This window comes from Lasioglossum baleicum, unplaced genomic scaffold (assembly GCF_051020765.1).
Source record: "Lasioglossum baleicum unplaced genomic scaffold, iyLasBale1 scaffold1265, whole genome shotgun sequence".
Classification (NCBI taxonomy): Eukaryota; Metazoa; Arthropoda; class Insecta; order Hymenoptera; family Halictidae; genus Lasioglossum; species Lasioglossum baleicum.
In genome coordinates, this window is record NW_027470324.1 from 13,208 (window position 1) to 36,627 (window position 23,420).

Genomic DNA, 23,420 nt, shown 5'->3' on the forward strand with positions numbered 1-23,420 from the left:
TAAGTATATAAAAATGGTCAAAATCATTTCACAATAAATTATATTACATAACATTTCAAATTATACATTTTAACATTTTACATATATACAATTTCTAATTATAAAATTAAAAGAAGATATACATTTATATTAAATACATTAGCAATTATAAAAGAATATTATAATCTTACAAATTGAAGTCAAATAAAATTTAAGCATGACCATTTAATAAAGTTTGTATCCTTTGATCATTCTTCATAATTTGTGATTTTGCTTGACATATTTTATCTAATTGCAATTTCACATTGTGATCAATTTCCTTTAATGTTTCTTTCATAGGTTCTATTAATTCTTGCGTTTTCCTGGAAAGATAATATGCATTTGATTTACAATCTTAAACGATGTGAATAAATTTACATTTTCTTACATTTTTTCTATTTTTAATTCTTCATTTACTTGTTGATACTGATTTTTCCATTCCAGTAGCTCTTTTTGCATAATTTCTACATCTTCCTGTAAATAGTAATTTATGTTATAGATGTAGTATTATAAAAGGTAATAAATTAAATTACCTGAAAATAATCTAATAATTTTCCAGCGGATTTGTTGCACGAGTTAAAGTTTGTATCGTGTTTCGTAATTTATCAATTTCCTTCGCTATTATGTCGCGCTTTGAACTTGTATCCCATGCCTAATAATAAATTTATATTTAATTTATTAAAGAAATTTTAGCCAATACAATAATATAAAAATAATAAGTCATAATTGAATTGTATTTACAATATTTGTTTTCTTAGGTATTACATCTACATTATCATTATTAACCAACTCTTTTTGTGTTTCTAATATTTGAGCAACAAGATGTCCATGTTCTTGTGTTAGTTGATCATCAACTTTATAATTTCCACTATTTTCTAAAGAATCACTACCACCTCCTCTAGTTTCCATAACTACCATATCTTCAGCATCATCATCATCTTTAATATCAGAATTTTCTACAATAACACTAATATTTCCCATTGGTGTTCTAGAAAACAAATTGATATCAATTTATATTTTGCATAAAATATTTTACATTTAAATAACTTAGAAATGACTCTAACAGTATCTCTTCATTAACTATTAACTCTACTCTTCCTCGTATTCTAGGTGCTGCAGGTCTAGCACTAATTGGTCTTGAAGTTGGTGGACGTAAAGAAGTTCTTGGTCTAGAATTTGATTGTAAAATATTAAAACAATTTTATCAAGTTAATATTGTATATTACAATTATTAATTTTTTAATAATAATAATAATTTAAAAATAAAATATTATGTAAATGATACCTAGTATCATTATTTTCTAACTGAGATTTTGGGTTTCTGCTATTGATTGATCAGATTTTTCTATACTTTGTAGAACTTCATTATTTATCATGCCATTTTCCTTGTATTCTTGTTTGTTTGTATTTTCATCTATTTTATTGTCTTTTATATTTGATGTAGATTTTGATTCTGGAATTTATAGAGTTAGATGCAATGAAAAACGCTTGATCTTGTAATTCATTACTTTCAGTGTGAGTCATATACTTTAACTTGTTCTCAAATTCTTTTTGCTTTTTACTCTCATCTGTTTTTCTATCCAATTGCAAAGGACTTGTTTCAGGGAAAGCTGTAGGGGATGTGTTCTGTTTAGGTTTAGCAGATGAAGACCTTCTTCTATGTGCAGATGAAGAACTTCTCTTGGGTTGGCTAGAAGATATAAATTCAATTATTCACATTTATAATTCAGATGAAACATGTATTAATTTACTCTTCTGTAACTTCAACATTTTTTTTTAGATTCTTGACTTTCTTCTTTTCGTGTTTCTTTATATATCGTTGCATTACTTTCATTAAGAACTTTTTTCTTTGGTTCTGTAGATCTTTCCTTTGCTGTTCCAATTTTCTTTTGACCTCTGTCTTTTGATGATGCTCTCTTTTCATCTTTTGTTACAGATGACTTACTTTTTGAATTAGATTTGCTTTTTTCTAAATGTTTTTTATATTGTTGAATGACTTCTGTGCTACTTATCTATTCAATTCATAAAACATTTTTACTCTACATATGTTATTTTCTATCTTGCATTTGTAAGTATTTTGCTAATATTACCTTCTTATCTAAAGCTTTTCCAATTGCTTGTAATAACTCATTTGTTTTAGTTGGTTCCTGACCTGAAACTATCTTACTGGCTCTTACAGTCAAATTAATGCCAGTAGTCAATTCTAAAATTATTATACAATATATTTGAATACAAAAAGCATTATACTTTTTATAATACAAAAAGAAATTATAACTTACTGACGACATCAATCAGTTTTGTTAAATAAGAAAGTTTTGCCTCTTTATTTTTTATATTTTCTGAATTTAGTTCATCCTCTGATACAAACCATCCAGAAAACCAGTTTCATTTATGACCTATGACATTATTCATTTATTAGTTATAAAATCATTGATTACATTCGTGTTTTATTTACAATCAGAAATATGAACAAAAGATACATTACTGTTGACACAATATCGTGAAGAAATCGAAATGGTGGTTTTCTTAGTAATTTTTCGGTGAGCGGTGGTTTCTTGAAATATTTTCCAAGTAAATCTTGAGTTTTCTTAATAGTTTCCAGTTTTATGTCGTCTGTCATTATTTACAAGTAACATTAATAACAAGTGAAACACATCACCAACTACAATGCATGTTTCTTACAATCTTAGCGAAATTTGTGTAGCATTAAATAGTTGCTTAGCAACCAACGTATGACTATCAACATATGACCTTGATTGGACTATATTACGGATGAATACTTTATCCAATATAATTTTAAAAATTAATTTCTTCTTAATTAATCGATTATTAGTAATTTTCCGCTGTCGAATTAATTTATCAATATGTATTAGGAGCACATAACCAGAGTTAGTATCAGACTGAAATAAAATCAACGCCATCTATTATTTTGGACTCGAAGCTCGAGAAAGTAACAGGAACATAGAATGTGCAAGGAGGTCGTCTAAACCTCGCTATGTGATAAACAAGGACAGCGAGCTGTTAGACAAGGATAGAGATGATGACGCAATGAAAATCACAAATTATCAAGAATCGACGATTAATTTATGAACTTTTATAGCATCATCAGAAAGCTGAAGCTTCGAACAACATTCTTATTCTAAATTCGTACATAATTTCACGTTAATTAGTTTACTATTAAATAAAAAGGTTTAAAAATTAAAATAACGTTCCAATTTACTTTTTCGTTTATCGCTGGAATTTCAATGGATTAGAACCTGTAGAAACCGAACCTGTTTTAATTTCTTGAAAAAACGTGTTCTATGAGACAAGATATTTCTTCTAACAATAGTTTAAAACAACTACTAACGGAAATTTAAGGATAACTAAACGCGAATTATAAATAATTAATTACGGAAAAGAGATATCTGTGAATTACGTTATTACCGTGCATATTAGTTTGATTATACAATTTGATAATACAATCAATAACCTATGTTAAAGAAATACCGTATTTTTAAATCGAAAAAGTGGAAAGCTTTAAAGCAATCTGTTTTACAAGCATTCGTTTATAAAAATATATCACACGATCAATTTATGTAATACACGAGAATTGTCAACTTCTTCATCAAACGCATTTTTAAAGAATTGTATATATACTCGTTGTATTGTATATATACTTTCAGCTTAATTTACGATGATTAATAGGTATGTGGTATACGTGGTCTATCTGGTCAATATCATTTTTACCCATTATTCCCTTTTTTTAACTTTAAAAAGTTGTTTTAAGCGATTGGTACACAAAAAACCATTGTTACGAGGAAGTAAATGGCTATTCTGTGTTAAAAAATAATTATACATATGTAAATTACTGTATATATTGTTATTCTAAAATGTTAGGAAGCATATAATTATGAATAATTTATTTAATAATTGTTGTAAACGGTTCGCGAGTCTTTGAAAAATCGGTTGAGCTCGTTTATAAATTTGTGAAATTTAATACGCGAGTTTTAGCTTAATTTACGATGGTTAATGGGTATGGGGCATACGTGGTCCATCTGGTCAATATCATTTTTACCCATTATTCCCTTTTTTTACTTTAAAAAGTTGTTTTAAGCGATTGGTACACAAAAAAACCATTGTTACGAGGAAGTAAATGGCTATTCTGTGTTAAAAAATAATTGTACATATGTAAATTACTGTATATATTGTTATTCTAAATGTTAGGAAGCATATATTTATGAATAATTTATTTAATAATTGTTGTAAACGGTCCGAGTCTTTGAAACATCGGTTGAGCTCGTTTATAAATTTGTGAAATTTAATACGCGAGTTTTAGCTTAATTTACGATGGTTAATGGGTATGGGGTATACGGGGTCTATCTGGTCAATATCATTTTTACCCATTATTCCCTTTTTTTAACTTTAAAAAGTGTTCTAAGCGATTAGTACATGAAAAACCATTGTTACGAGGAAGTAAAGGGTTTCCTGTGTCAAAAATAATTTTATACGTGTAAATTACCGTATATATTGTTATTCCAAATGATACCAAGATATATTTGCAATAAACTATTTAATAATTATTATAAAAGTTCGAGAGCCTTTGAAAAATCGGTTAAGCTCGGGTCGTTCCGATTTCCCGCGCACCACGGTATCTCGATTCCAGGTAAACACTCGCGTCAAGGCCACGCCAATTTTTATTTTATATTATATTAACATTTTTGTCTTATACTTTAACGCATTTTTTTTACATATTTTTGGATGGTTGATGGGTATGGGGTTATCCGGGGTCCTTCTGGTCAATATCATTTTTTGCCACTATTCCCTTTTCTTAACTTTAAAAGGTTGTTTTAAACCCTTGTAAGTTAAAAATTATTGTTACGAGGAAGTAAATGGCACTTTTATAAAAAAAACTAATCGTACATATGTAAATTACCGTATATATTGTTATTCCAAATGATATCAAGTATATATTTGCAATAAACTATTTAATAATTATTATAAAAGATTCGCGAGTCTTTGAAAAATCGGTTGATCTCGTTTATAAATTTGTGAAATTTAATACGCGACTTTTAGCTTAATTTTACGATGATTAATATGTATGTGGTATACGTGGTCTATCTGGTCAATATCATTTTTACCCATTATTCCCTTTTTTTAACTTTAAAAAGTTGTTTTAAGCGATTAGTACATGAAAAACCATTGTTACGAGGAAGTAAATGGCTATTCTGTGTTAAAAAATAATTATACATATGTAAATTACTGTATATATTGTTATTCTAAATGTGAGGAAGCATATATTTATGAATAATTTATTTAATAATTGTTGTAAACGATTCGAGAGCCTTTGAAAAATCGGTTAAGCTCGGGTCGTTTCGGTTTCCGCGCATCACGGTATCTCGATTCCAGGTAAACACTCGCGTCAAGGCCACGCCAATTTTTATTTTATATTATATTAACATTTTTCTCTTATACCTTAACGCAATTTTTTACATATTTTTGGATGATTGATGGGTATGGGTTATACGGGGTCCTTCTGGTCAATATCATTTTTGCCACTATTCCCTTTTTTTAACTTTAAAAAGTTGTTTTAAACCACTTGTAAGTTAAAAATTATTGTTACGAGGAAGTAAATGGCACTTTTATAAAAAAAACTAATCGTACATATGTAAATTACCGTATATATTGTTATTCCAAATGATACCAAGTATATATTTGCAATAAACTATTTAATAATTATTATAAAAAGATTCGCGAGTCTTTGAAAAATCGGTTGATCTCGTTTATAAATTTGTGAAATTTAATACGCGACTTTTAGCTTAATTACGATGATTAATAGGTATGTGGTATACGTGGTCTATCTGGTCAATATCATTTTTACCCATTATTCCCTTTTTTTAACTTTAAAAGTTGTTTTAAGCGATTAGTACACGGAAAACCATTGTTACGAGGAAGTAAATGGCTTTCCTGTATCAAAAATAATGTTACACGTGTAAATTACCGTATATATTGTTATTCCAAATGATATCAAGTATATATTTGCAATAAACTATGTAATAATTACTGTAAACGGTTCCAGAGTCTTTGAAAAATCGGTTAAGCTCGGGTCGTTCCGGTCGACCACCTCCCCAATTTTTCACGAGGTTATATATAGACCCTCGCGGCAAGGCCCACCGTCAGTCTTTCCTCGGCCGTCGCGGCGCGTACATCTAAACTTAAATCAAGCCAAATAAACAAATTTAATTATTTTTCGCGCCTAATAATTCATTTAATTTATTTCCTTACTTCCCACCTTTAACTATTTACTTAATTTATATATATCTATAACGATTCTTTAATGACTTATTTAATACAATTATTCCCTTTTCACTTTCAAAGATTTATTTAACTAAATTATTTATTTTTTGATTTTAACAATTTATTTAAATACATACTTTATTATTCACTTTTAACTATTTTTTAATTATTTTATATATTAATTACATTTAATAATCTTTTAAATTTATTTATTTATTATTCACTTTTAACTATTTCTTAGTCATTTTATTTATTAATTACCATTTAATAATCTTTTAAATTTATTTACTTATTATTCACTCTTAACAATTTTTAAAATTTATTTATTTCTTATCCACTTTTAACAATTTTTTAATCATTTTATTTATTAATCACTTTTAATAATCTTTTAAAATTTATTTATTTACTATTCACCTTTAACAATTTATTTAATTTTTAAATTTACACTTTCAAATATATACTTACTATATTTATTTATGTTTAACACTTAATAATTTATTTTAACCTTATAATTATTCTATTAATAAATCATTCTATTTTTATCTATGATTATTTCATTAATACTTGTATAAATAGTTTACGTCTTATTTTTTTAATTTCGCTCCAGTTCGTGGACATTAAATATTTTTCTAACTGTTATATTAAATTATTACCATACCCTTACTAAACCGTATACGTTCGAACGATTTTGTACGCGATTTTTTTTTACCGAAACCGATCGAAGTAAGTTCGGACGCGGACGCGTACGCGAGTGTGTTTTCAAAGTGCTCCAAGAAGAGAGGAAGGAACTACAGCTGATGCCAGGACAAAGGTGACGTCGATCCAGACCAGCTTCGACCTGACAGGAAGTCAACGAACGGTGAGTCGATTTTTACGATTCCTCTGGTCACCCGTCGTGTCGTAGGACCAATGGTCCGAAAACGGCATGGGTGACTGGTTGTATTTTATTATTTTATTCTCATATGTATTTTATTGTTTCTTTTCTTATTAATCGAGTGCTATTGTACTAATGTACGGTAGTACTCGTGCAATATATTTGTTAAATCTGGCTAGGGCTTTCTTTTACATCGCCTATTACATTCTAGGTTGAAAATATTTCTAATTCTTATTAGAAATATAAACATTTCTATCTCTATGCTCGCTACTTTGTTCCTTACAACTCGCAAGTTGTTCCTTTTTATTTATGCGCATTTCTGTAATATTACTGCGCATATTATGCACCTTGTTTCGAGGGTTCATCCCTTGAAATTCCATATATCGCGATCGAAAATTTAAACTTTTTGGCTTTTTCATATAATATTAAAAAAGCCAGGATCATGAGAAATATAGTGCTCTATAAGGCAGCTCGGCTGCTCTTTTGCACTATTATTTTCCGCATTTAAAGCGCCGTAAGGGGCAGCTCGCGTGTTGTATTGAAAAAGTTACATCTTATTTCATATGACAATAATAGAAAGCAGCGTGGCTGCTGTTTTTTCTTGTTTTTGCGACACTTAAGCGCCATAAGAGGCAGCTCAGTGTCGTATTAAATAGTTCAATTTTATTTCATATGACAATAATTAAAAGACAGCTCGACTGCTCTTTTCCACTATTTTTACGACACTTAAAGCGCCATAAGAGGCAGCTTGTGTGTAGTATTGAAAAAATTGCATCTTATTTAATATGACAATAATAAAAGGCAGCTTGGCTGCTTTTTTCCACTATTTTTGCGACACTTAAAGCGCCATAACAGGCAGCTCGCGTGTCGTATTGAAAAAGTTACATATTATTACATATCACAATAATAAAAAGCAGCTTGGCTGCTCTTTTCCACTATTTTTGCGACAATTAAGCGCCATAACAGGCAGCTCGCGTGTCGTACTATTTATTTTCCCATTTACATTCTATTGTATATTCTGCTATGTTTTCTATTATGTTTTGTCTTATGTTTTTCTTTTGTTTCAGGCACGGGTCTCGTTTGCGTAGCCACCTCCACGTGGTGAGACCTGGTAATTGGCATCGTTTGTCAAAGACGTATTTCGATATTCGTCTGAATGAATTTTATTTGGTAAATTTCGGGTTAATGTAATAATTTCATCTTTGACAAACGATGCCAAGCTAAGAGCTACGCAGTACTCGCACTCCAGTCTAGCTTTCAATGGGTTACCATTTGGTATCTTGAAAGCTAGGCTGGAATTGCGAGTACCACGTTATTTACCCCCCCGCACGGGGCAACGTGGGACATGGAGGGTCATGGTGGGACATGGTTGGACGTGGAGAGCTATGGTTGGACATAGCGGGTCATGGTTGAACGTAGAGAGCTATGGTTGGACGTGGTGGGACATCGTTGGACCTTATGGGACGTATTCTGTTTCAGGTTTTAATTTCATTATTTCGCCTGTTTCAGATTTTAATTTCATTACTTCGTCTGTTTCAGGTATCAATCATTTCTTCTGTTTCAGATTTTAATAATTTCTTCTAATTCCGTGTTTCATTTGGAACGAAGGGTCCCCGCGTTTTTTTTTTCTTTTCTTTTCGCACCCCACTTCGATCATTCCGCGGTCGTAAATTATCGCTAAGTAACCTCGTGTTTCGTAAGTCGCACTTCGTTCGTATATCGATTCAAACTCAACCGCGTATCGCTTCTGTCGCGCATCGTCTTCAAAGCTGCGTTGTTGTTCCGTTGTTACCGCGGCATGCTGTCGATTATCCGGAGGGTCGGTTTTCTGGGAGGGGTCCTTCGTTAGTCGTCATTGGATGATCACTTCGGTGTTCTACCCTTTGCCGCAAAGGCGTTCATACTTCCTGGGGCCGGTTCCAAAGGTCTTCGTCGGTATGTCGTTGTGGCATTCGGTTCGACAATGCGGTAATGAAGCGTGTAAGTCGTGTCAGCGTAAGTCGATACAAGGAAGAGGGCGAATCGGTTACGAAGAAGGCGCTGGGGCACGAGATTGCCTAGTGCTCGCGTGTTCGTCACGTCGCGTCGCGAATTTATCACAATTTCTCGCGGTTTTTGATATACAGCCGATAATGGCTGTGAGTAGTGTCGCGGCAGTAGAGTTCTAAAAGTAGCATACCGACTCGAATAATCCTTTGTTAGGCACGATTATTTTATTAACGTGTCAGTAGCTTCAGCTCCTTCCCTTCTATCCAAATGAAACATACTTTCGTTTGTTCTAGGATAATGTCCCCTATTTAGTTTAATTATTTATTTTGTAATTTATTTTGTAATTTATGTTGTAATTTCTTTTGTAATTTATTTTGTGATTTATTTTGTAATTTCTTTTGTAATTTATTTTGTAATTTCTTTTGTAATTTATTCTGTGAAATTTTTGCTTGTGTTTTATTTTGTATTGTATTTTGTATTATATTTTTCTATTGTTTTTAGGTACGGGTCTCGATCGCGTAGCCACCTCCACGTGGTGAGACCTGGTAATTGGCATCGTTTGTCAAAGATGTATTTCGATATTCGTCTGAATGAATTTTTTTGGTAAATTTCGGGTTAATGTAATAATTTCATCTTTGACAAACGATGCCAAGCTAAGAGCTACGCAGTACTCGCACTCCAGTCTAGCTTTCAATGGGTTACCATTTGGTATCTTGAAAGCCAGGCTGGAATTGCGAGTACCACGTTATTTACCCCCCCGCACGGGGCAACGTGGGACATGGTGGGTCATGGTTGGACGTGGAGAGCTATGGTTGGACATAGTGGGTCATGGTTGAACGTAGAGAGCTATGGTTGGACGTGGTGGGACATCGTTGGACCTTATGGGACGTATTCTGTTTCAGGTTTTAATTTCATTATTTCGCCTGTTTCAGATTTTAATTTCATTACTTCGTCTGTTTCAGGTTTCAATCATTTCTTCTGTTTCAGATTTTAATAATTTCTTCTAATTCCGTGTTTCATTTGGAACGAAGGGTCCCCGCGTTTTTTTTTTCTTTTCTTTTCGCACCCCACTTCGCTCATTCCGCGGTCGTAAATTATCGCTAAGTAACCTCGTGTTTCGTAAGTCGCACTTCGTTCGTATATCGATTCAAACTCAACCGCGTATCGCTTCTGTCGCGCATCGTCTTCAAAGCTGCGTTGTTGTTCCGTTGTTACCGCGGCATGCTGTCGATTATCCGGAGGGTCGGTTTCCTGGGAGGGGTCCTTCGTTAGTCGTCATTGGATGATCACTTCGGTGTTCTACCCTTTGCCGCAAAGGCGTTCATACTTCCTGGGGCCGGTTCCAAAGGTCTTCGTCGGTATGTCGTTGTAGCATTCGGTTCGACAATGCGGTAATGAAGCGTGTAAGTCGTGTCAGCGTAAGTCGATACAAGGAAGAGGGCGAATCGTTTACGAAGAAGGCGCTGGGGCACGAGATTGCCTAGTGCTCGCGTGTTCGTCACGTCGCGTCGCGAATTTTTCACAATTGCACGCGGTTTTTGATATACAGCCGATAATGGCTGTGAGTAGTGTCGCGGCAGTAGAGTTCTAAAAGTAGCATACCGACTCGAATAATCCTTTGTTAGGCACGATTATTTTATTAACGTGTCAGTAGCTTCAGCTCCTTCCCTTCTATCCAAATGAAACTTACTTTTGTTTGTTCTAGGATAATGTCAGAGCGTCCCCTGTTTAGTTTAATTATTTATTTTGTAATTTCTTTTGTAATTTATGTTGTAATTTCTTTTGTAATTTATTTTGTGATTTATTTTGTAATTTCTTTTGTAATTTCTTTTGTAATTTATGTTTTAATTTATGTTGTAATTTATGTTGTAATTTATGTTGTAATTTCTTTTGTAATTTATTTTGTAATTTCTTTTGTAATTTATTCTGTGAAATTTTAGCTTGTGTTTTATTTTGTATTGTATTTTGTATTATATTTTTCTATTGTTTTTAGGTACGGGTCTCGATCACGTAGCCACCTCCACGTGGTGAGACCTGGTAATTGGCATCGTTTGTCAAAGACGTATTTCGATATTCGTCTGAATGAATTTTATTTGATAAATTTCGGGTTAATGTAATAATTTCATCTTTGACAAACGATGCCAAGCTAAGAGCTACGCAGTACTCGCAATCCAGTTTAGTCTCTAAAAGGCTACCTTCTGGTGTCTTGGAGACTAGACTGTATTTGCGAGTACCCCTTTATTTATTCTCTCTCCCGTCCCCATCCCTCCCTTGCACTGTGCACCTTGAAAAATTGTAATATTCTGTACAATAATGAGTTCATTATTGTTCATTTTTATAGAATTTGATGACATTATTTTATACTGTACATTACATTATGCGGTAAGCGTAGCTATTCTTATAAATGAAATTTTCCTTTATTAATGTCTGACCACTCCTTCCATTTACATCCTGATAAACCATACACGTTATATTCCTCCTCCTTTTCATTTATTTTCATTATTTTTCCCAAAGAAATTTTTCGCAATCTTTCCGTAAGCCTTATTTTCATTCTTCGCATACAAATATTCAAATCTTCCATTGTAATCTTCTATCAATGCACGCAGTGGATTTATTCGAATTTTCATTCATACCTCATTCTTCTTCGTTCTTTCTTCATTCTATCCAATTATCCCTTTTCTCATTCTCTATTATTTCTCTACCTTTTTCCTTTCAAATCTCTCCTTTCTATATCGGTAGCTAGAAACTTTGCTGCAAAATCATAAATGGCGCTGATATCAGTTTACTAACTCTAGTTACGTATTTCTGATACTTTCAAATAAATCGATTCGACTGAAGAAAATTTACAAATATATTTCAATCTCTCAGATTAATCTATGAACTTTTATAATTGCATCGTAAAGCCAGATACTTGACGAACTTTCCAATATATATTTCGATTTTATTTTCTTCTTAATTATTCGATTATAAATTATTGTTCTACGGAGTATTCGAAATCTTGCCGAAATCCTAATGATTAATTATTAATAACTTTTATGCAATTAATTTACGAATTTTATGCATTCATTATAAAGATAATGTTCTTGCGCGTCTTTTCACTACACTTTTGAACACATTTCACTTCTAGTTTCGACCATAATTAAACATTTTAATGAATGTTAGTAGGCGTCGTTGTTATCAATTCATCCACGCTATTAAATAATTATTAATAGTAAACTAATTAGCATGAAATTATGTACAAATTTCGAATAAGAATGTTGCTCGAGGCTTCAACTTTCTGATGATGCCATAAAAGTTCATAAATTAATCATGGATTCTTGGTAATTTGTGATTTTTCACTGCGTCGTCGTTTCTATCCTTGTTTAACAGCTCGCTGTCCTTGTTTATCACATAGCGAGATTTAGACGACCTCCTTGCACATTCTATGTTCCTGTTACTTTCTCGAGCTTCGAGTCCAAAATAATAGATGGTGCTGACTGAAGTCGCTTGGATTTTCTATCCTTGTTTATCTTATTGAATGCATTAGCACGAAATCAACGAATTGAATTAGAGGTATATCGAGTTTATTTATTAACAATATTTGTACTATTTATGATATTTTGCATATTTTCGACGACAATCTTTTTTAATCCTTTACAATTTTTACAATAATATCGAAGAAGTTGCAATTATTATACGTGAAATTTACTATTTAATTTGAATAGTTTATCTTCGCTAATAATATCTTTATTATTAATTTATTTGTCACCGACGGTGTAGAATTTGGACGCTATAAAAATCAGAAACATGTGGTCAAGGTAGCCAATAAATGATACAGATCATCAATTGCAATGTGTAAATAATAAATTATCAAAGTTATTATAAATAAAAAATTAATAACGTTAATAACAAATTGCAGACAACATAAATTTACAATATAAGTGAAGAAATGAATAAATTAATGCCTATTAATTGAACTCACAATACATTTATGTTAAAACTTATCTATACTTTGGAGAAAGTTTGTAAATTATAACACCTATTGTTAATAACAAATTGTCGATAATGTAACTTTATCAGAAAAGAGAAAAAATTAATAAATTATTAAGTAGTATAGCGGATAAGTAATAATTAATAAAATCGGTAAACTTCGGAAATTTCCGTGAATGTTCGGAGGGTATATAAAAGGTATATTAATAATTTCTTTTTGTTTTCAAGTATTAATCTATTTTCCTTTCAAAATTTAATTATTTTTTTCTTTTCTCAGTTATTAGTTATTCTTTCTTCTTTTAGATCTTACTTTCCGGGTTTATTTATTTTTATTTGAGAATTTGAATATTTCGTATAATATTTGAATGTTTTGTCGTTGATTTGTTTATATGTTTATATTGTTTATGTCTCACCGTCGGGTTGTTCCTCTCATTTGGTTTCGCTTTCCTTTCGAATAATCGCCAACTTGTTCAGACGCGTCGCGATTTTTGCTTTGCTCGCATCTTTCATATTTCACTTCTTACTTTTACTGAAACTTAGAAAGATCGGAGTTTATTGAACTAAAATATCTTAGCGTTTAGAGAGTAAAGCTTTACTATACCGAATCGAATGATCGTAAGACACGAGGTATAATAAAGTGTCAGTAGATTCGTTGCAACTCGTATCGCTTGAAGTTAGTTAGATTAGGGTATCTTTGATAACTGGTAGAGTTACTAGAATGCATATAAGTATGTGTCTCGATGCGTAGCCACCTTCACGTGGTGAGACCTAATAATTGGTACAATTTTCTAAAAAAAAAAAAAAATAAAATCAATTTTCCAAAGATTTGAAGAAGAGAAACCATTAGAAAATTGATTTTTATTTGAAAAATGATACCAAGCTAAGAGCTACTCACAAAGTTTACGATATTTTCCATCATTTGTAAATTTTCAATGTTCCCTTTGAACTTTGAAAATTAAAAGTGGGAAATATCTATCAAAGTTATATGTACATTAAGAGGAATGAAGAAAGATAATAAGATGATTATGAAGTCGCGTACAGGGAAATAAATTCTATAAGAATAAACTAGTGGATATTTTAGATTAATATTGATGTACCGTGTTATTAAATGACGAATATTTTTATTTATATTATAATTGTATTTTATATTGTGTCACACGTGAAATCTTTTGATTTAGTATGATAAATAAAAGTAAGCATTTTTATCAAGGTTACTAGCCACTTTACTTTATTAGAATACGTCAAAGTTTCTTTGACTAAATTAGAATTAAATATCATACATAGTAATATGGCATCGTCCCGCTCGCAAAACGAAATTATACCACACACAAATTACACGACAGAAAAATCTCATATTCAGAAATCACAAAATTGATCCTGTTGAAAATCATCAAAACTCGTAAAATACCTACATCGATACGTTTTATCGTATTTAATCGTCTCATTATTACGCATATATCGACGATTTTGTTTTGCTTCGAAGAGATAGATCATCATCGACAGTGTCGGATGCGGGAGAATGAATAAAAATAATTTAATTATAAATTAGCTTAACAGACTTACGTTAATCCTACGATATTGCAGTCAACAATACATAATCGACGATTCATACTAATGTTACATACAATTTATGCTGTTTTTCGTATCGGTAGTACAACGACGATCGCTTTAATTATCGAGATTTTCGGACATCGATAAAGCTGTACTAATCGTATTTTTGTCTTTTTTTTTTGTTTTCTTTTACAAAGTGGTTCTTTAAGTATTGTACTTCGCTATTCTTCCTGTTTGGTAAATTATGTTACATTTTCATTTTGCTCTACGTTGATCTTCTTCGATTTTTATTCAGCGAATGTATTTTAATGATCCCAAGATAACGTGGTTTAAAGTTTAACATACAAATCCTATAGGACAGTAGTGTAGAACGGTAGAGTGATGTTTTCAGAAAAGATTAAATATATAGAGCTAAAATTGTCACGCGAAGAAAAAGGTACATATAAATATTCAGAAATAAATAAAATATTTCGAATTTCTTTCGTTTGTTCTTTCAATTTGTAATATTTCATTTGTAGTTTTGAAAAAAAAACACATGATATTTGTTGCATTCTTTGATAGATTAGTAAATATATCTTGTAATTTAATCTTGAAGGTAAAAGAAAAGATGTACAGTATACGCATGTTCCTCGGTATTTAAAAATATCATCCATTGTCCCTTTCAGCGAATAAATCACATTGATCGGCGAGTTTATATTCGACATTTCCAAGTGGAACCATATTTTTAACTTTTCGGTATTAAAATGAAATAGTTAAACGAATCTAGTTACGAATTAACTTAATTCAAAAGATAATTGCCTACTCGAATATAAATTATTTCCAATTTTATCATTTAAAAAATCCTCTAACAGTCGTGGTACATCAATAAAAATGGGTAAAATTGACATTCATCCAGCAAATCATATTTTCTCTTGTGAATAAATTTCAGAAATATAGATCCACGAATAACGAACATAAACCCAAGCCAACTCCGCCATCTCTTTACACTCATCGATCAACCGATTCTTCCAACTATACAGCTTCCTCTTTTTTTTTAGCCTCTATTCTTTGCATTCAAAAATCATCGTAATCTTCGACATCTCTCTGACAGTAACTTCACTCCATTCTCTACCGTATCGAAAATTCTCCCAAATCCAGACGATCATCATAGCCTCTATCGCCAGATCTTGAAACCTTCTGCTGTTCCTCCATTCTCCCGTCGTCTATTCGTAGCTCCTTAAATTTCCTTGTTCAGGATGATTCCGCAGGGTTGAACCACGCCGAGATTCATCAGTTTTGGCCTTTTCGAGCTGCTCTTACCCTCGTCTTTCTTCAGAAGCTCCTCTATCGAGTAAGGGTTTCTCTTTCTCTGAGGTTGCGGCGGTCTATCCTCGACCGCCGCTTCTTTGGCCATGGTGCTCTGCTCATTTCCGGTTTCTAAGGTTTGCGGAGACGCAACCTTTTGCTTCTCAGCGGCCGTCGGCGGTGGACTCTGTCGGTTCTCCAGGTTTCCAGACGCACCGGACGTACTGTGTCTTACAAACGCGCTGCGGTCACTGCCGATCTTTTGACCGAGTTCCAGGATTATGGGCGAGTTCTGGAACGGTTTGTAATGGTCCTGGGACTCAGTGTTCTCGTCCAGGTCGCTCTTGTCCAGCGAGTCGTCGCTACCAGCCATCGAGCTCGAGCTAGACTTCAAGTCGACCTGGTTCGTTGGTCCGCTCTGTTCCGACAGACGTTCCACGTCTAACGATCTGCAAAATATCATTTTTTATTATTGCTTCTTCCTAAAATGTTTCCGAGGGTTCGATATTTTTTTCCTTTACTCTTATGCAAACAAAATATAATAATTACAAATAGAAATAAGTAGCGAGAGATGCGGATAAAGTATAGGGATACTTGGGTAGTATTATCAAGTATAATATAATATAATATATAAGTATCAAGTATTATCAAGTATAATACAATATACTATATAAATATTTAAGTATTATCAAGTATAATACAATATAATATATAAGTATCAAGTATTATCAAGTATAATACAATATAATATATAAGTATCAAGTATAATCAAGTATTAGGTCGTCCCATAAGTTCGTTCGCAGTGATATTTACATTCCTCGTCACAATTTATAAACTATATCGATGATTAACGTCTTTGTCAACGAAATAGGAAGAAATCATAGAACAAAAGGGTGACTAAATTTTTTCTTAATATTTAAAGGTTTATTCGACGTATAATTTTAAATGGTAAAAGTAAAAACCGGAACGAATTTATGGGACGACCTAATATAATACAATATAATATATAAGTATCAAGTATTATCAAAGAACATAACAATTTCATACCACTTTCTCGTGATCATAAGTTATATACTAATCACGTAACTATAATTATACTTCACACATTTTAACATAGGTATATATTTAATTAACATAGGTTAATTCAAATTAGATAATTCTAATTCGATCCTTACACAAATTTCGCTACTTATTTCAATATATAATTATTATATTTCATTTATATGAAAATAAAGTGACTCTTTCGTGTTTGTAGCATCAGTTTCTTATAAAATTTATTAAGAAGATACTGAGCCTTTTTCATTAGAAAAAGTTAGAGTCCCTATGCGAATGATTCCTTCTGTTCCTTCGTAAATTTTACACGAACTACCGAGTCTTCTCGATAAATATCAATGGCCGTTCGTTTTTCATACATTCGGCGAAAGATATTCGGTCGAGAAATATTTACGAGTAAAAATATCGCACTGAGTTAGACTTACGTGAATGATTGCATTCCGTGATGCAAGTGCAGCGTAGTTGCCTGATAAAGAGACGAGTAAAAGCTCGGATTCCAAGATGGCGCGCTGGTATTGCCGGAAGTGGTGGAGATGTGCAATGGTCCCAGTGTTCCCGGATAAAATAATTGGTAGTCCGTTCTCATGAGCGCGTCTGCGTGGTTTAAAAATAAAGCGTGTCGTTAATACAACGTAAATTGAACACGGGTTGTCGAGTGATACTTTATCGATATTTAACGCTTTTCTCTATGCGAACACCGCGCGAAATGCGTTAAAAATCATGTCAAGTTGGAATCCCGCGTTTTATTCCTCCTATTTGCTATAGAACCGGTCATTACGTTAAATGGCCACATTAGACGAAACGTACAAGGTTTATTGCAATCTTAACGTCTACATCTTCGCGCACGTCGCTTTAAATTAAATCGACATGCGGCATCGTTGTGCATGCAGTACCTTAAGCGAACAAGAAAGACACGGAGAAGATGATTTATTCTATTCGATCGACTAATTAAAACGGGTTCCTTTTTTGTACACTCAGCTGGTTGGAAAAAGTTAATGCTACATTAGGGAACTATATTAGGAAATTTAGTGGAAGCTTGAAATCGATCGGACGATTACTGAGAGAAAATCGATGTATGGATCGTCGATGTATCTAACGTATCTATCGTAATCGTTAAAACGCTAGAACCAAGTGTGCGTACGACATAAACACAGCGCGAATCACCAGTGTAATTGGCACTGGGATGAAACGTAACACGCGTGGTGGAACTGGACGGCTGATCGAGAGAAATTTCGTGACAGAGCCTCATCTCGACGTGATAGGCGATTTACGGAATAAACGAGGTAAATTTCGAGGCGAATTTCGAGTTCCTTCGAGGGATTGCGTGTCGGTGATCTAGCCGCAGCATGCTCCTGACGAGTCAATCGGCCACAGGGTATTTTGCGAATTCTCCTTTTTCAACCGTCCTTCCCCTTTCCCTCTAATAATCCTTGCATCTCCGCGACGGAGTTGCCTATGCAACCGAATCGCAAAAGGGGCAAAACAATGGGAAAGAAGACCGACAGTGATTCCGAGATACGGACAGATGTTTAGGGGATCGTTAGCCGGTAATGGCGCACTCGCGACGTAGCTTTCCCTCGCATAATGAGCCGATTTTGACGCGAGGGAACGCGAATCGGTTTAGAACGTGTCTATGACCATTCTCGGATCGACGATCGGCTGATACTTTGCTTTGATAGTTCCTACGATTCCTACAATTCCGAGGCGCACCTCGAGAATTCGCGTAATTACGCGAATCTACGCCTCGAACGATCCAAGTTTTGAAAAAAATCACCCGGCAATCCTCTTCCAGATAGTGCAATTCGATCCCGAGCGAAGTCTCGTAAATAACTGAACTATTTTTCGAACTTTTATCCAGATACCAATCGAAGTTGTATTATCTTTGACGCGTGAAACATAAAATTTCGTGTAATTAACCTGCGTTTAATTCAAGTTTAAGCGATATTTGGAGCAGTGAGATATTCTGTGCTTCGAAAATTCCACTTTGAGTCGGCTTTTAGGTATTTTAGATCATTGTGAGATGTGGTGACTCGTTTCGTGCAGATCTTAGTGCCGATTTCTGGTTTTATTTGTTCAATTACGTCGATGCGGAGTATCTCGCGTGAATCGTGGAATTTATTAATTATCAGACCGATGAAAATTACGTATCTAAGAATTTTTATTCTCGTAATTATAAAAGGAAGGGCCTAGAATAAAATTTAAATTAATTTAAAGCAACGCGTTGCAAAACTTCAGAATAGAAGAAAAACCACATACGTTCGCCATAAGGAAGCGCCATCGACTTTATTACGTAAACAACTGGTCAATTTAATTATCCAAAATCTTCATATATCAATGATTAATAGTATTATAATCAATGCAGAATTTATTTATTCCAAAGTATACACATTTAAAGATACTTCGAAATTGTTACCTCGAAATACAAATTATATCAGGTTGGGGAAAAGGAAATCCATTATATTATTAACCCTTTACACTCGAGAGGTGACTCTCAGTCACCATTCATTTTAACACCATAACTTAAACACGAATAAGCGACAATAACTGCATTAGCACTAGGTTTACGGACATTTTTGAATATCTATCTTTATGGAGACCCGTCAGATTTACGGGTAAAGATGACTACGTTTTTTCTTCAAAAATAACACCATGAGTTTAATTTAACCCTTTGCACTCGGCTGTCCCCTCTCAGGGGACATTAAAGTTTATTAGTGATTAAGAATAATAATAAAAGAAATCGAATAATAACTTACTCCAGCACAACATTTTTGAGAAATGTACGTTTCTCTGAGGTTTTCTCTGGAAATGGCAGAAGAAATCAAATCAAGATATAGTAAAATTACTAAGATATATAAAAGAGAACACGACCATGCACATCTTCGGCGAACATTATTCCGAGTGCAAAGGGTTAATTTAAAAACAATTACGATATTAAGAAATTTAATATAAGTTGATTAAATCTATTAATATTGTATAATTGGAACAACTCACCCGTCAAATTGACAGGTCCTGTAAATCTAGTGTTAAAAACATCCACACGCGAAATATGAAAATAAAATATAATTCCTCTCATTCCAAACTTAAACGTATAATTTTCTTGTATAATATAATTTTGATATAAAATCTATCACCGAGCTTATAGAAGCATAAGAAAAGATTTTCCTTAGAGAGAAAGTCTTCGAGTGCAAAGGGTTAAATATAAGGCCACATTTGTGCTTCATTAACGCTATCTATGATTTCGAGTTAGAAGTTTGTGCATCGTTAGCGTCACTTATGATTTTGAACCAAAAGCTTGCGTTCCAATGAAAAATCATAGATGGCACTAACGGAGTACAAACTTGCGGCTGAAAATCATAGATGGCGCTGACCGTTGTCGCTTTGTGGCCACCACTTGAAACTTTGGCGCTTCCATACTATCACCATCATGCCACAAGTGGACAAATAACAAACTAACCATTATTACCAAACACAGCCACTCTATACACGCACTCTCACTTCATCTCCGACTATAGACTAGTTCACACGCTACAGCTGTAGACTCATAATTTTTATACCATTTTGAATCTGCCATGTTTTTATTGTATATTTTATATTACGTTTTCATGTGTTTGTTATTAACCCTTTGCACTCGGCGATTTTTTAGCTACAGAAGAGTAGAAACTTACAAATTTTCTGCCATAAAACTGACGTTATTTTTTTGAGTGCTATACAAAGAATGGTGTAATAATTAACACGTACAATTATTCGATTCCGATTTTTCGCGTATTGTTATATCATCTTAAATTTGGTAAATTAATTAATACAGGTCTTCGAAATTTCATGGTGCCTGACAGTCGCCACTCGAGTGCAAAGGGTTAAATAAATAAGTAAATATATATAAAATATAATTCACCTCATTCATATAATTATTTGAATATGGTCATAAACGCTATAGCTTGATCTAATATTCTTGTCTATCTCATTGAAGGTATTAGCACCGTATAACTGATTGCATTAGGAACATATTGAGTTTATATTAGATTAGGGAAAAAGAAATCCATTATATATAACCCTTTGCATTCCGCTGTCCTCTCTCAGGAGACATCAAAGTTTATTAGTGATTAACACTAGGTTTACAGGCGGTTTTGGTTTACCTATTTCTACGGACACCCGTTAGATTTAAGGGTAAAGGAAACCACATATTTTCTTTAAATAACAATCGGTGGATTTAATTAGAAAATAATCGCAATACTAACAGACTTAATATAAGTTTATTATATCTGGTAATATCGTACAAATGGAGCAACCCATCCGTCAAATTGACGGGTCCTGTAAACCCAGTGTTAAGGGATAACAACTTATTCCAGCACAACTTTTTGAGAAATATATATTTCACTCAAGTTTTCTCTGGAAATGGCAGAAGAAATCAAGTCAAGATATTAAGTCGTCCCATAAATTCGTTCCGGTTTTTACTTTTACCATTTAAAATTATACGTCGAATAAACTTCTAAATATTAAAAAAAATTTAGTCGCCCTTTTGTTCTACGACTTCTTCCTATTTCGTTGACAAAGACGTTAATCATCGATATAATTTATAAATTGTGACGAGGAATGTAAATATCACCGCGAACGAACTTATGGGACGACCTAATATAGTAAAATTATTAATATATATAAAAAAGTGATTATCGGGAGCCGAGAACACGTCCATTTGCATCTTCGGCGAACATTATTTGGAGTGCAAAGGTTTCATAATATATATAAATAATAAATAAATATAATAAAATAATAATGAATAATATATATTATTAACACTAGGTTTACGGACGTTTTTGAATACTTATCTTTATGGAGACCCGTCGGATTTACGGGTAAAGAAAACTATGTATTTTCTTAAAAAATAACACCATGAGTTTAACCCTTTGCACTCGACTGTCCCCTCTCAGGAGACATTAAAATTTATTAGTGATTAAGAATAATAATAAAAGAAATCGAATAATAACTTACTCCAGCACAAGATTTTTGAGAAATGTACGTTTCTCTGAGGTTTTCTCTGGAAATGGCAGAAGAAATCAAATCAAGATATAGTAAAATTACTAAGATGTATAAAAGAGAACACGACCATCCACATCTTCGGCGAACATTATTCCGAGTGCAAAGGATTAATTTAAAAACAATTACGATATTAAGAAATTTAATATAAGTTGATTAAACCTATTAACCCTTTGCACTCGAATGGCGACTGTCGGTCACCATGAAATTTTAAAGACCCATATTAAATTAATATATCAAATTTAAGATAATATAACAATATGCGAAATATCGAAATCAAATAATTCTACGTGTTAATTATTATACGATTCTTTATTTACCACTCAACAAAATATCAGTTTTATACCAGGAAATCCGTAAATTTCTATTCTTCTGTAGCTAAAAAATTGCCGAGTGCAAAGGGTTAATATATCGTGTAATTGGGTCCCGTAAATCTAGCGTTAAATATAATGGATTTCTTTTTCCCTAACCTAATATAAGAGCATATAGAAGACATTTGAGGATTACCCTTACCTCTATTAGCGACGTTCGAGGAAACTTGAGAAGCGTACGTGCTAGAAGAACCCCTCTCGATCCCCGTGTGATCGGTATGAAGTCCGCCACCCCGAAGAATTCGATTTACCGAAGAGATGGAGGGCAAGCTTTGCGGATCGCAGGCTCCTTGTCGCGCGAGCTGCTCTCGGATCTCCCAGGCGAACATTGTCGGCTGTTCCTGCTTCATTCGTAGTATCTTCTTCACGACCGTGGGGGTGGCCACTTGCTGCAAAACGGATAAGAATTGCGAGCTTAAAACTCGGCTGTTCGTCGATCAAGATTCGAAATTAAACCGCGCGTGGATCTTTGCTTTTTAACACTTTGACTGCCATAGTGGTCACATATGACAGGCAACGGTTTCTCCCGTGACGCCACGGTGGTCATGGGTGACCGGAGCCTTTCAACTTTTTACAATTGTAAAAAACTAAATGAAAATCGAGAGTTAGCGTATTTGAATAAGACCGATGTATAGAAGATACATTGAAATAAAATCTGCCCTATCGAACGATTAAAATTTTTTATTAGAACAATAAAGAATAACGAAATGTTAGAATAAATCTTGCATCTAACGGTGCACTTTGTTAAAGCACTCCAAACATAAATGCAGCGCACCAATACAATCCGGACAATAAGTGGTCACCTTCTTGGTCTTATTTTTAGCAATTTTTCACCCAAATAGTTTGGAATTTTTTTCGTAACATTCCCTGCAAAATTTTCGTTCCAGGTACACTCGTCCTTTTCTTTGCAATTCGTGCCGTAATCTTTGTCGAACCGTTACTAAGGCGCCACGGTGGTCACCCGTGACCACCAGTAAGAGAAACGCTCCATTTGATAAAAATAT

At 33.2% G+C, this 23,420-nt stretch overlaps 2 protein-coding genes across 2 annotated transcripts; both read right to left on the reverse strand.

Moving 5' to 3' along the window:
• Positions 1 to 190: 190 nt before the first annotated feature.
• LOC143220601 (TRAF3-interacting protein 1-like) lies at positions 191 to 2,638 on the reverse strand. Its single transcript, XM_076446221.1, is given in 14 exon segments — positions 191 to 341; positions 407 to 492; positions 552 to 577; positions 580 to 670; positions 760 to 1,006; positions 1,083 to 1,208; positions 1,304 to 1,331; positions 1,334 to 1,472; positions 1,474 to 1,708; positions 1,756 to 2,030; positions 2,109 to 2,221; positions 2,298 to 2,378; positions 2,381 to 2,414; positions 2,504 to 2,638. Coding segments are annotated over 14 exon segments (1,767 nt in total).
• A 13,255-nt stretch (positions 2,639 to 15,893) lies between these two features.
• Positions 15,894 to 22,805, reverse strand: LOC143220602 (uncharacterized; the record flags this gene model as incomplete). Its single annotated transcript, XM_076446222.1, has 3 exons — positions 15,894 to 16,410; positions 17,440 to 17,608; positions 22,559 to 22,805. Coding segments are annotated over 3 exons (933 nt in total), but the record flags the coding sequence as incomplete, so codon positions are not given.
• Between the last annotated feature and the right edge of the window lie 615 nt (positions 22,806 to 23,420).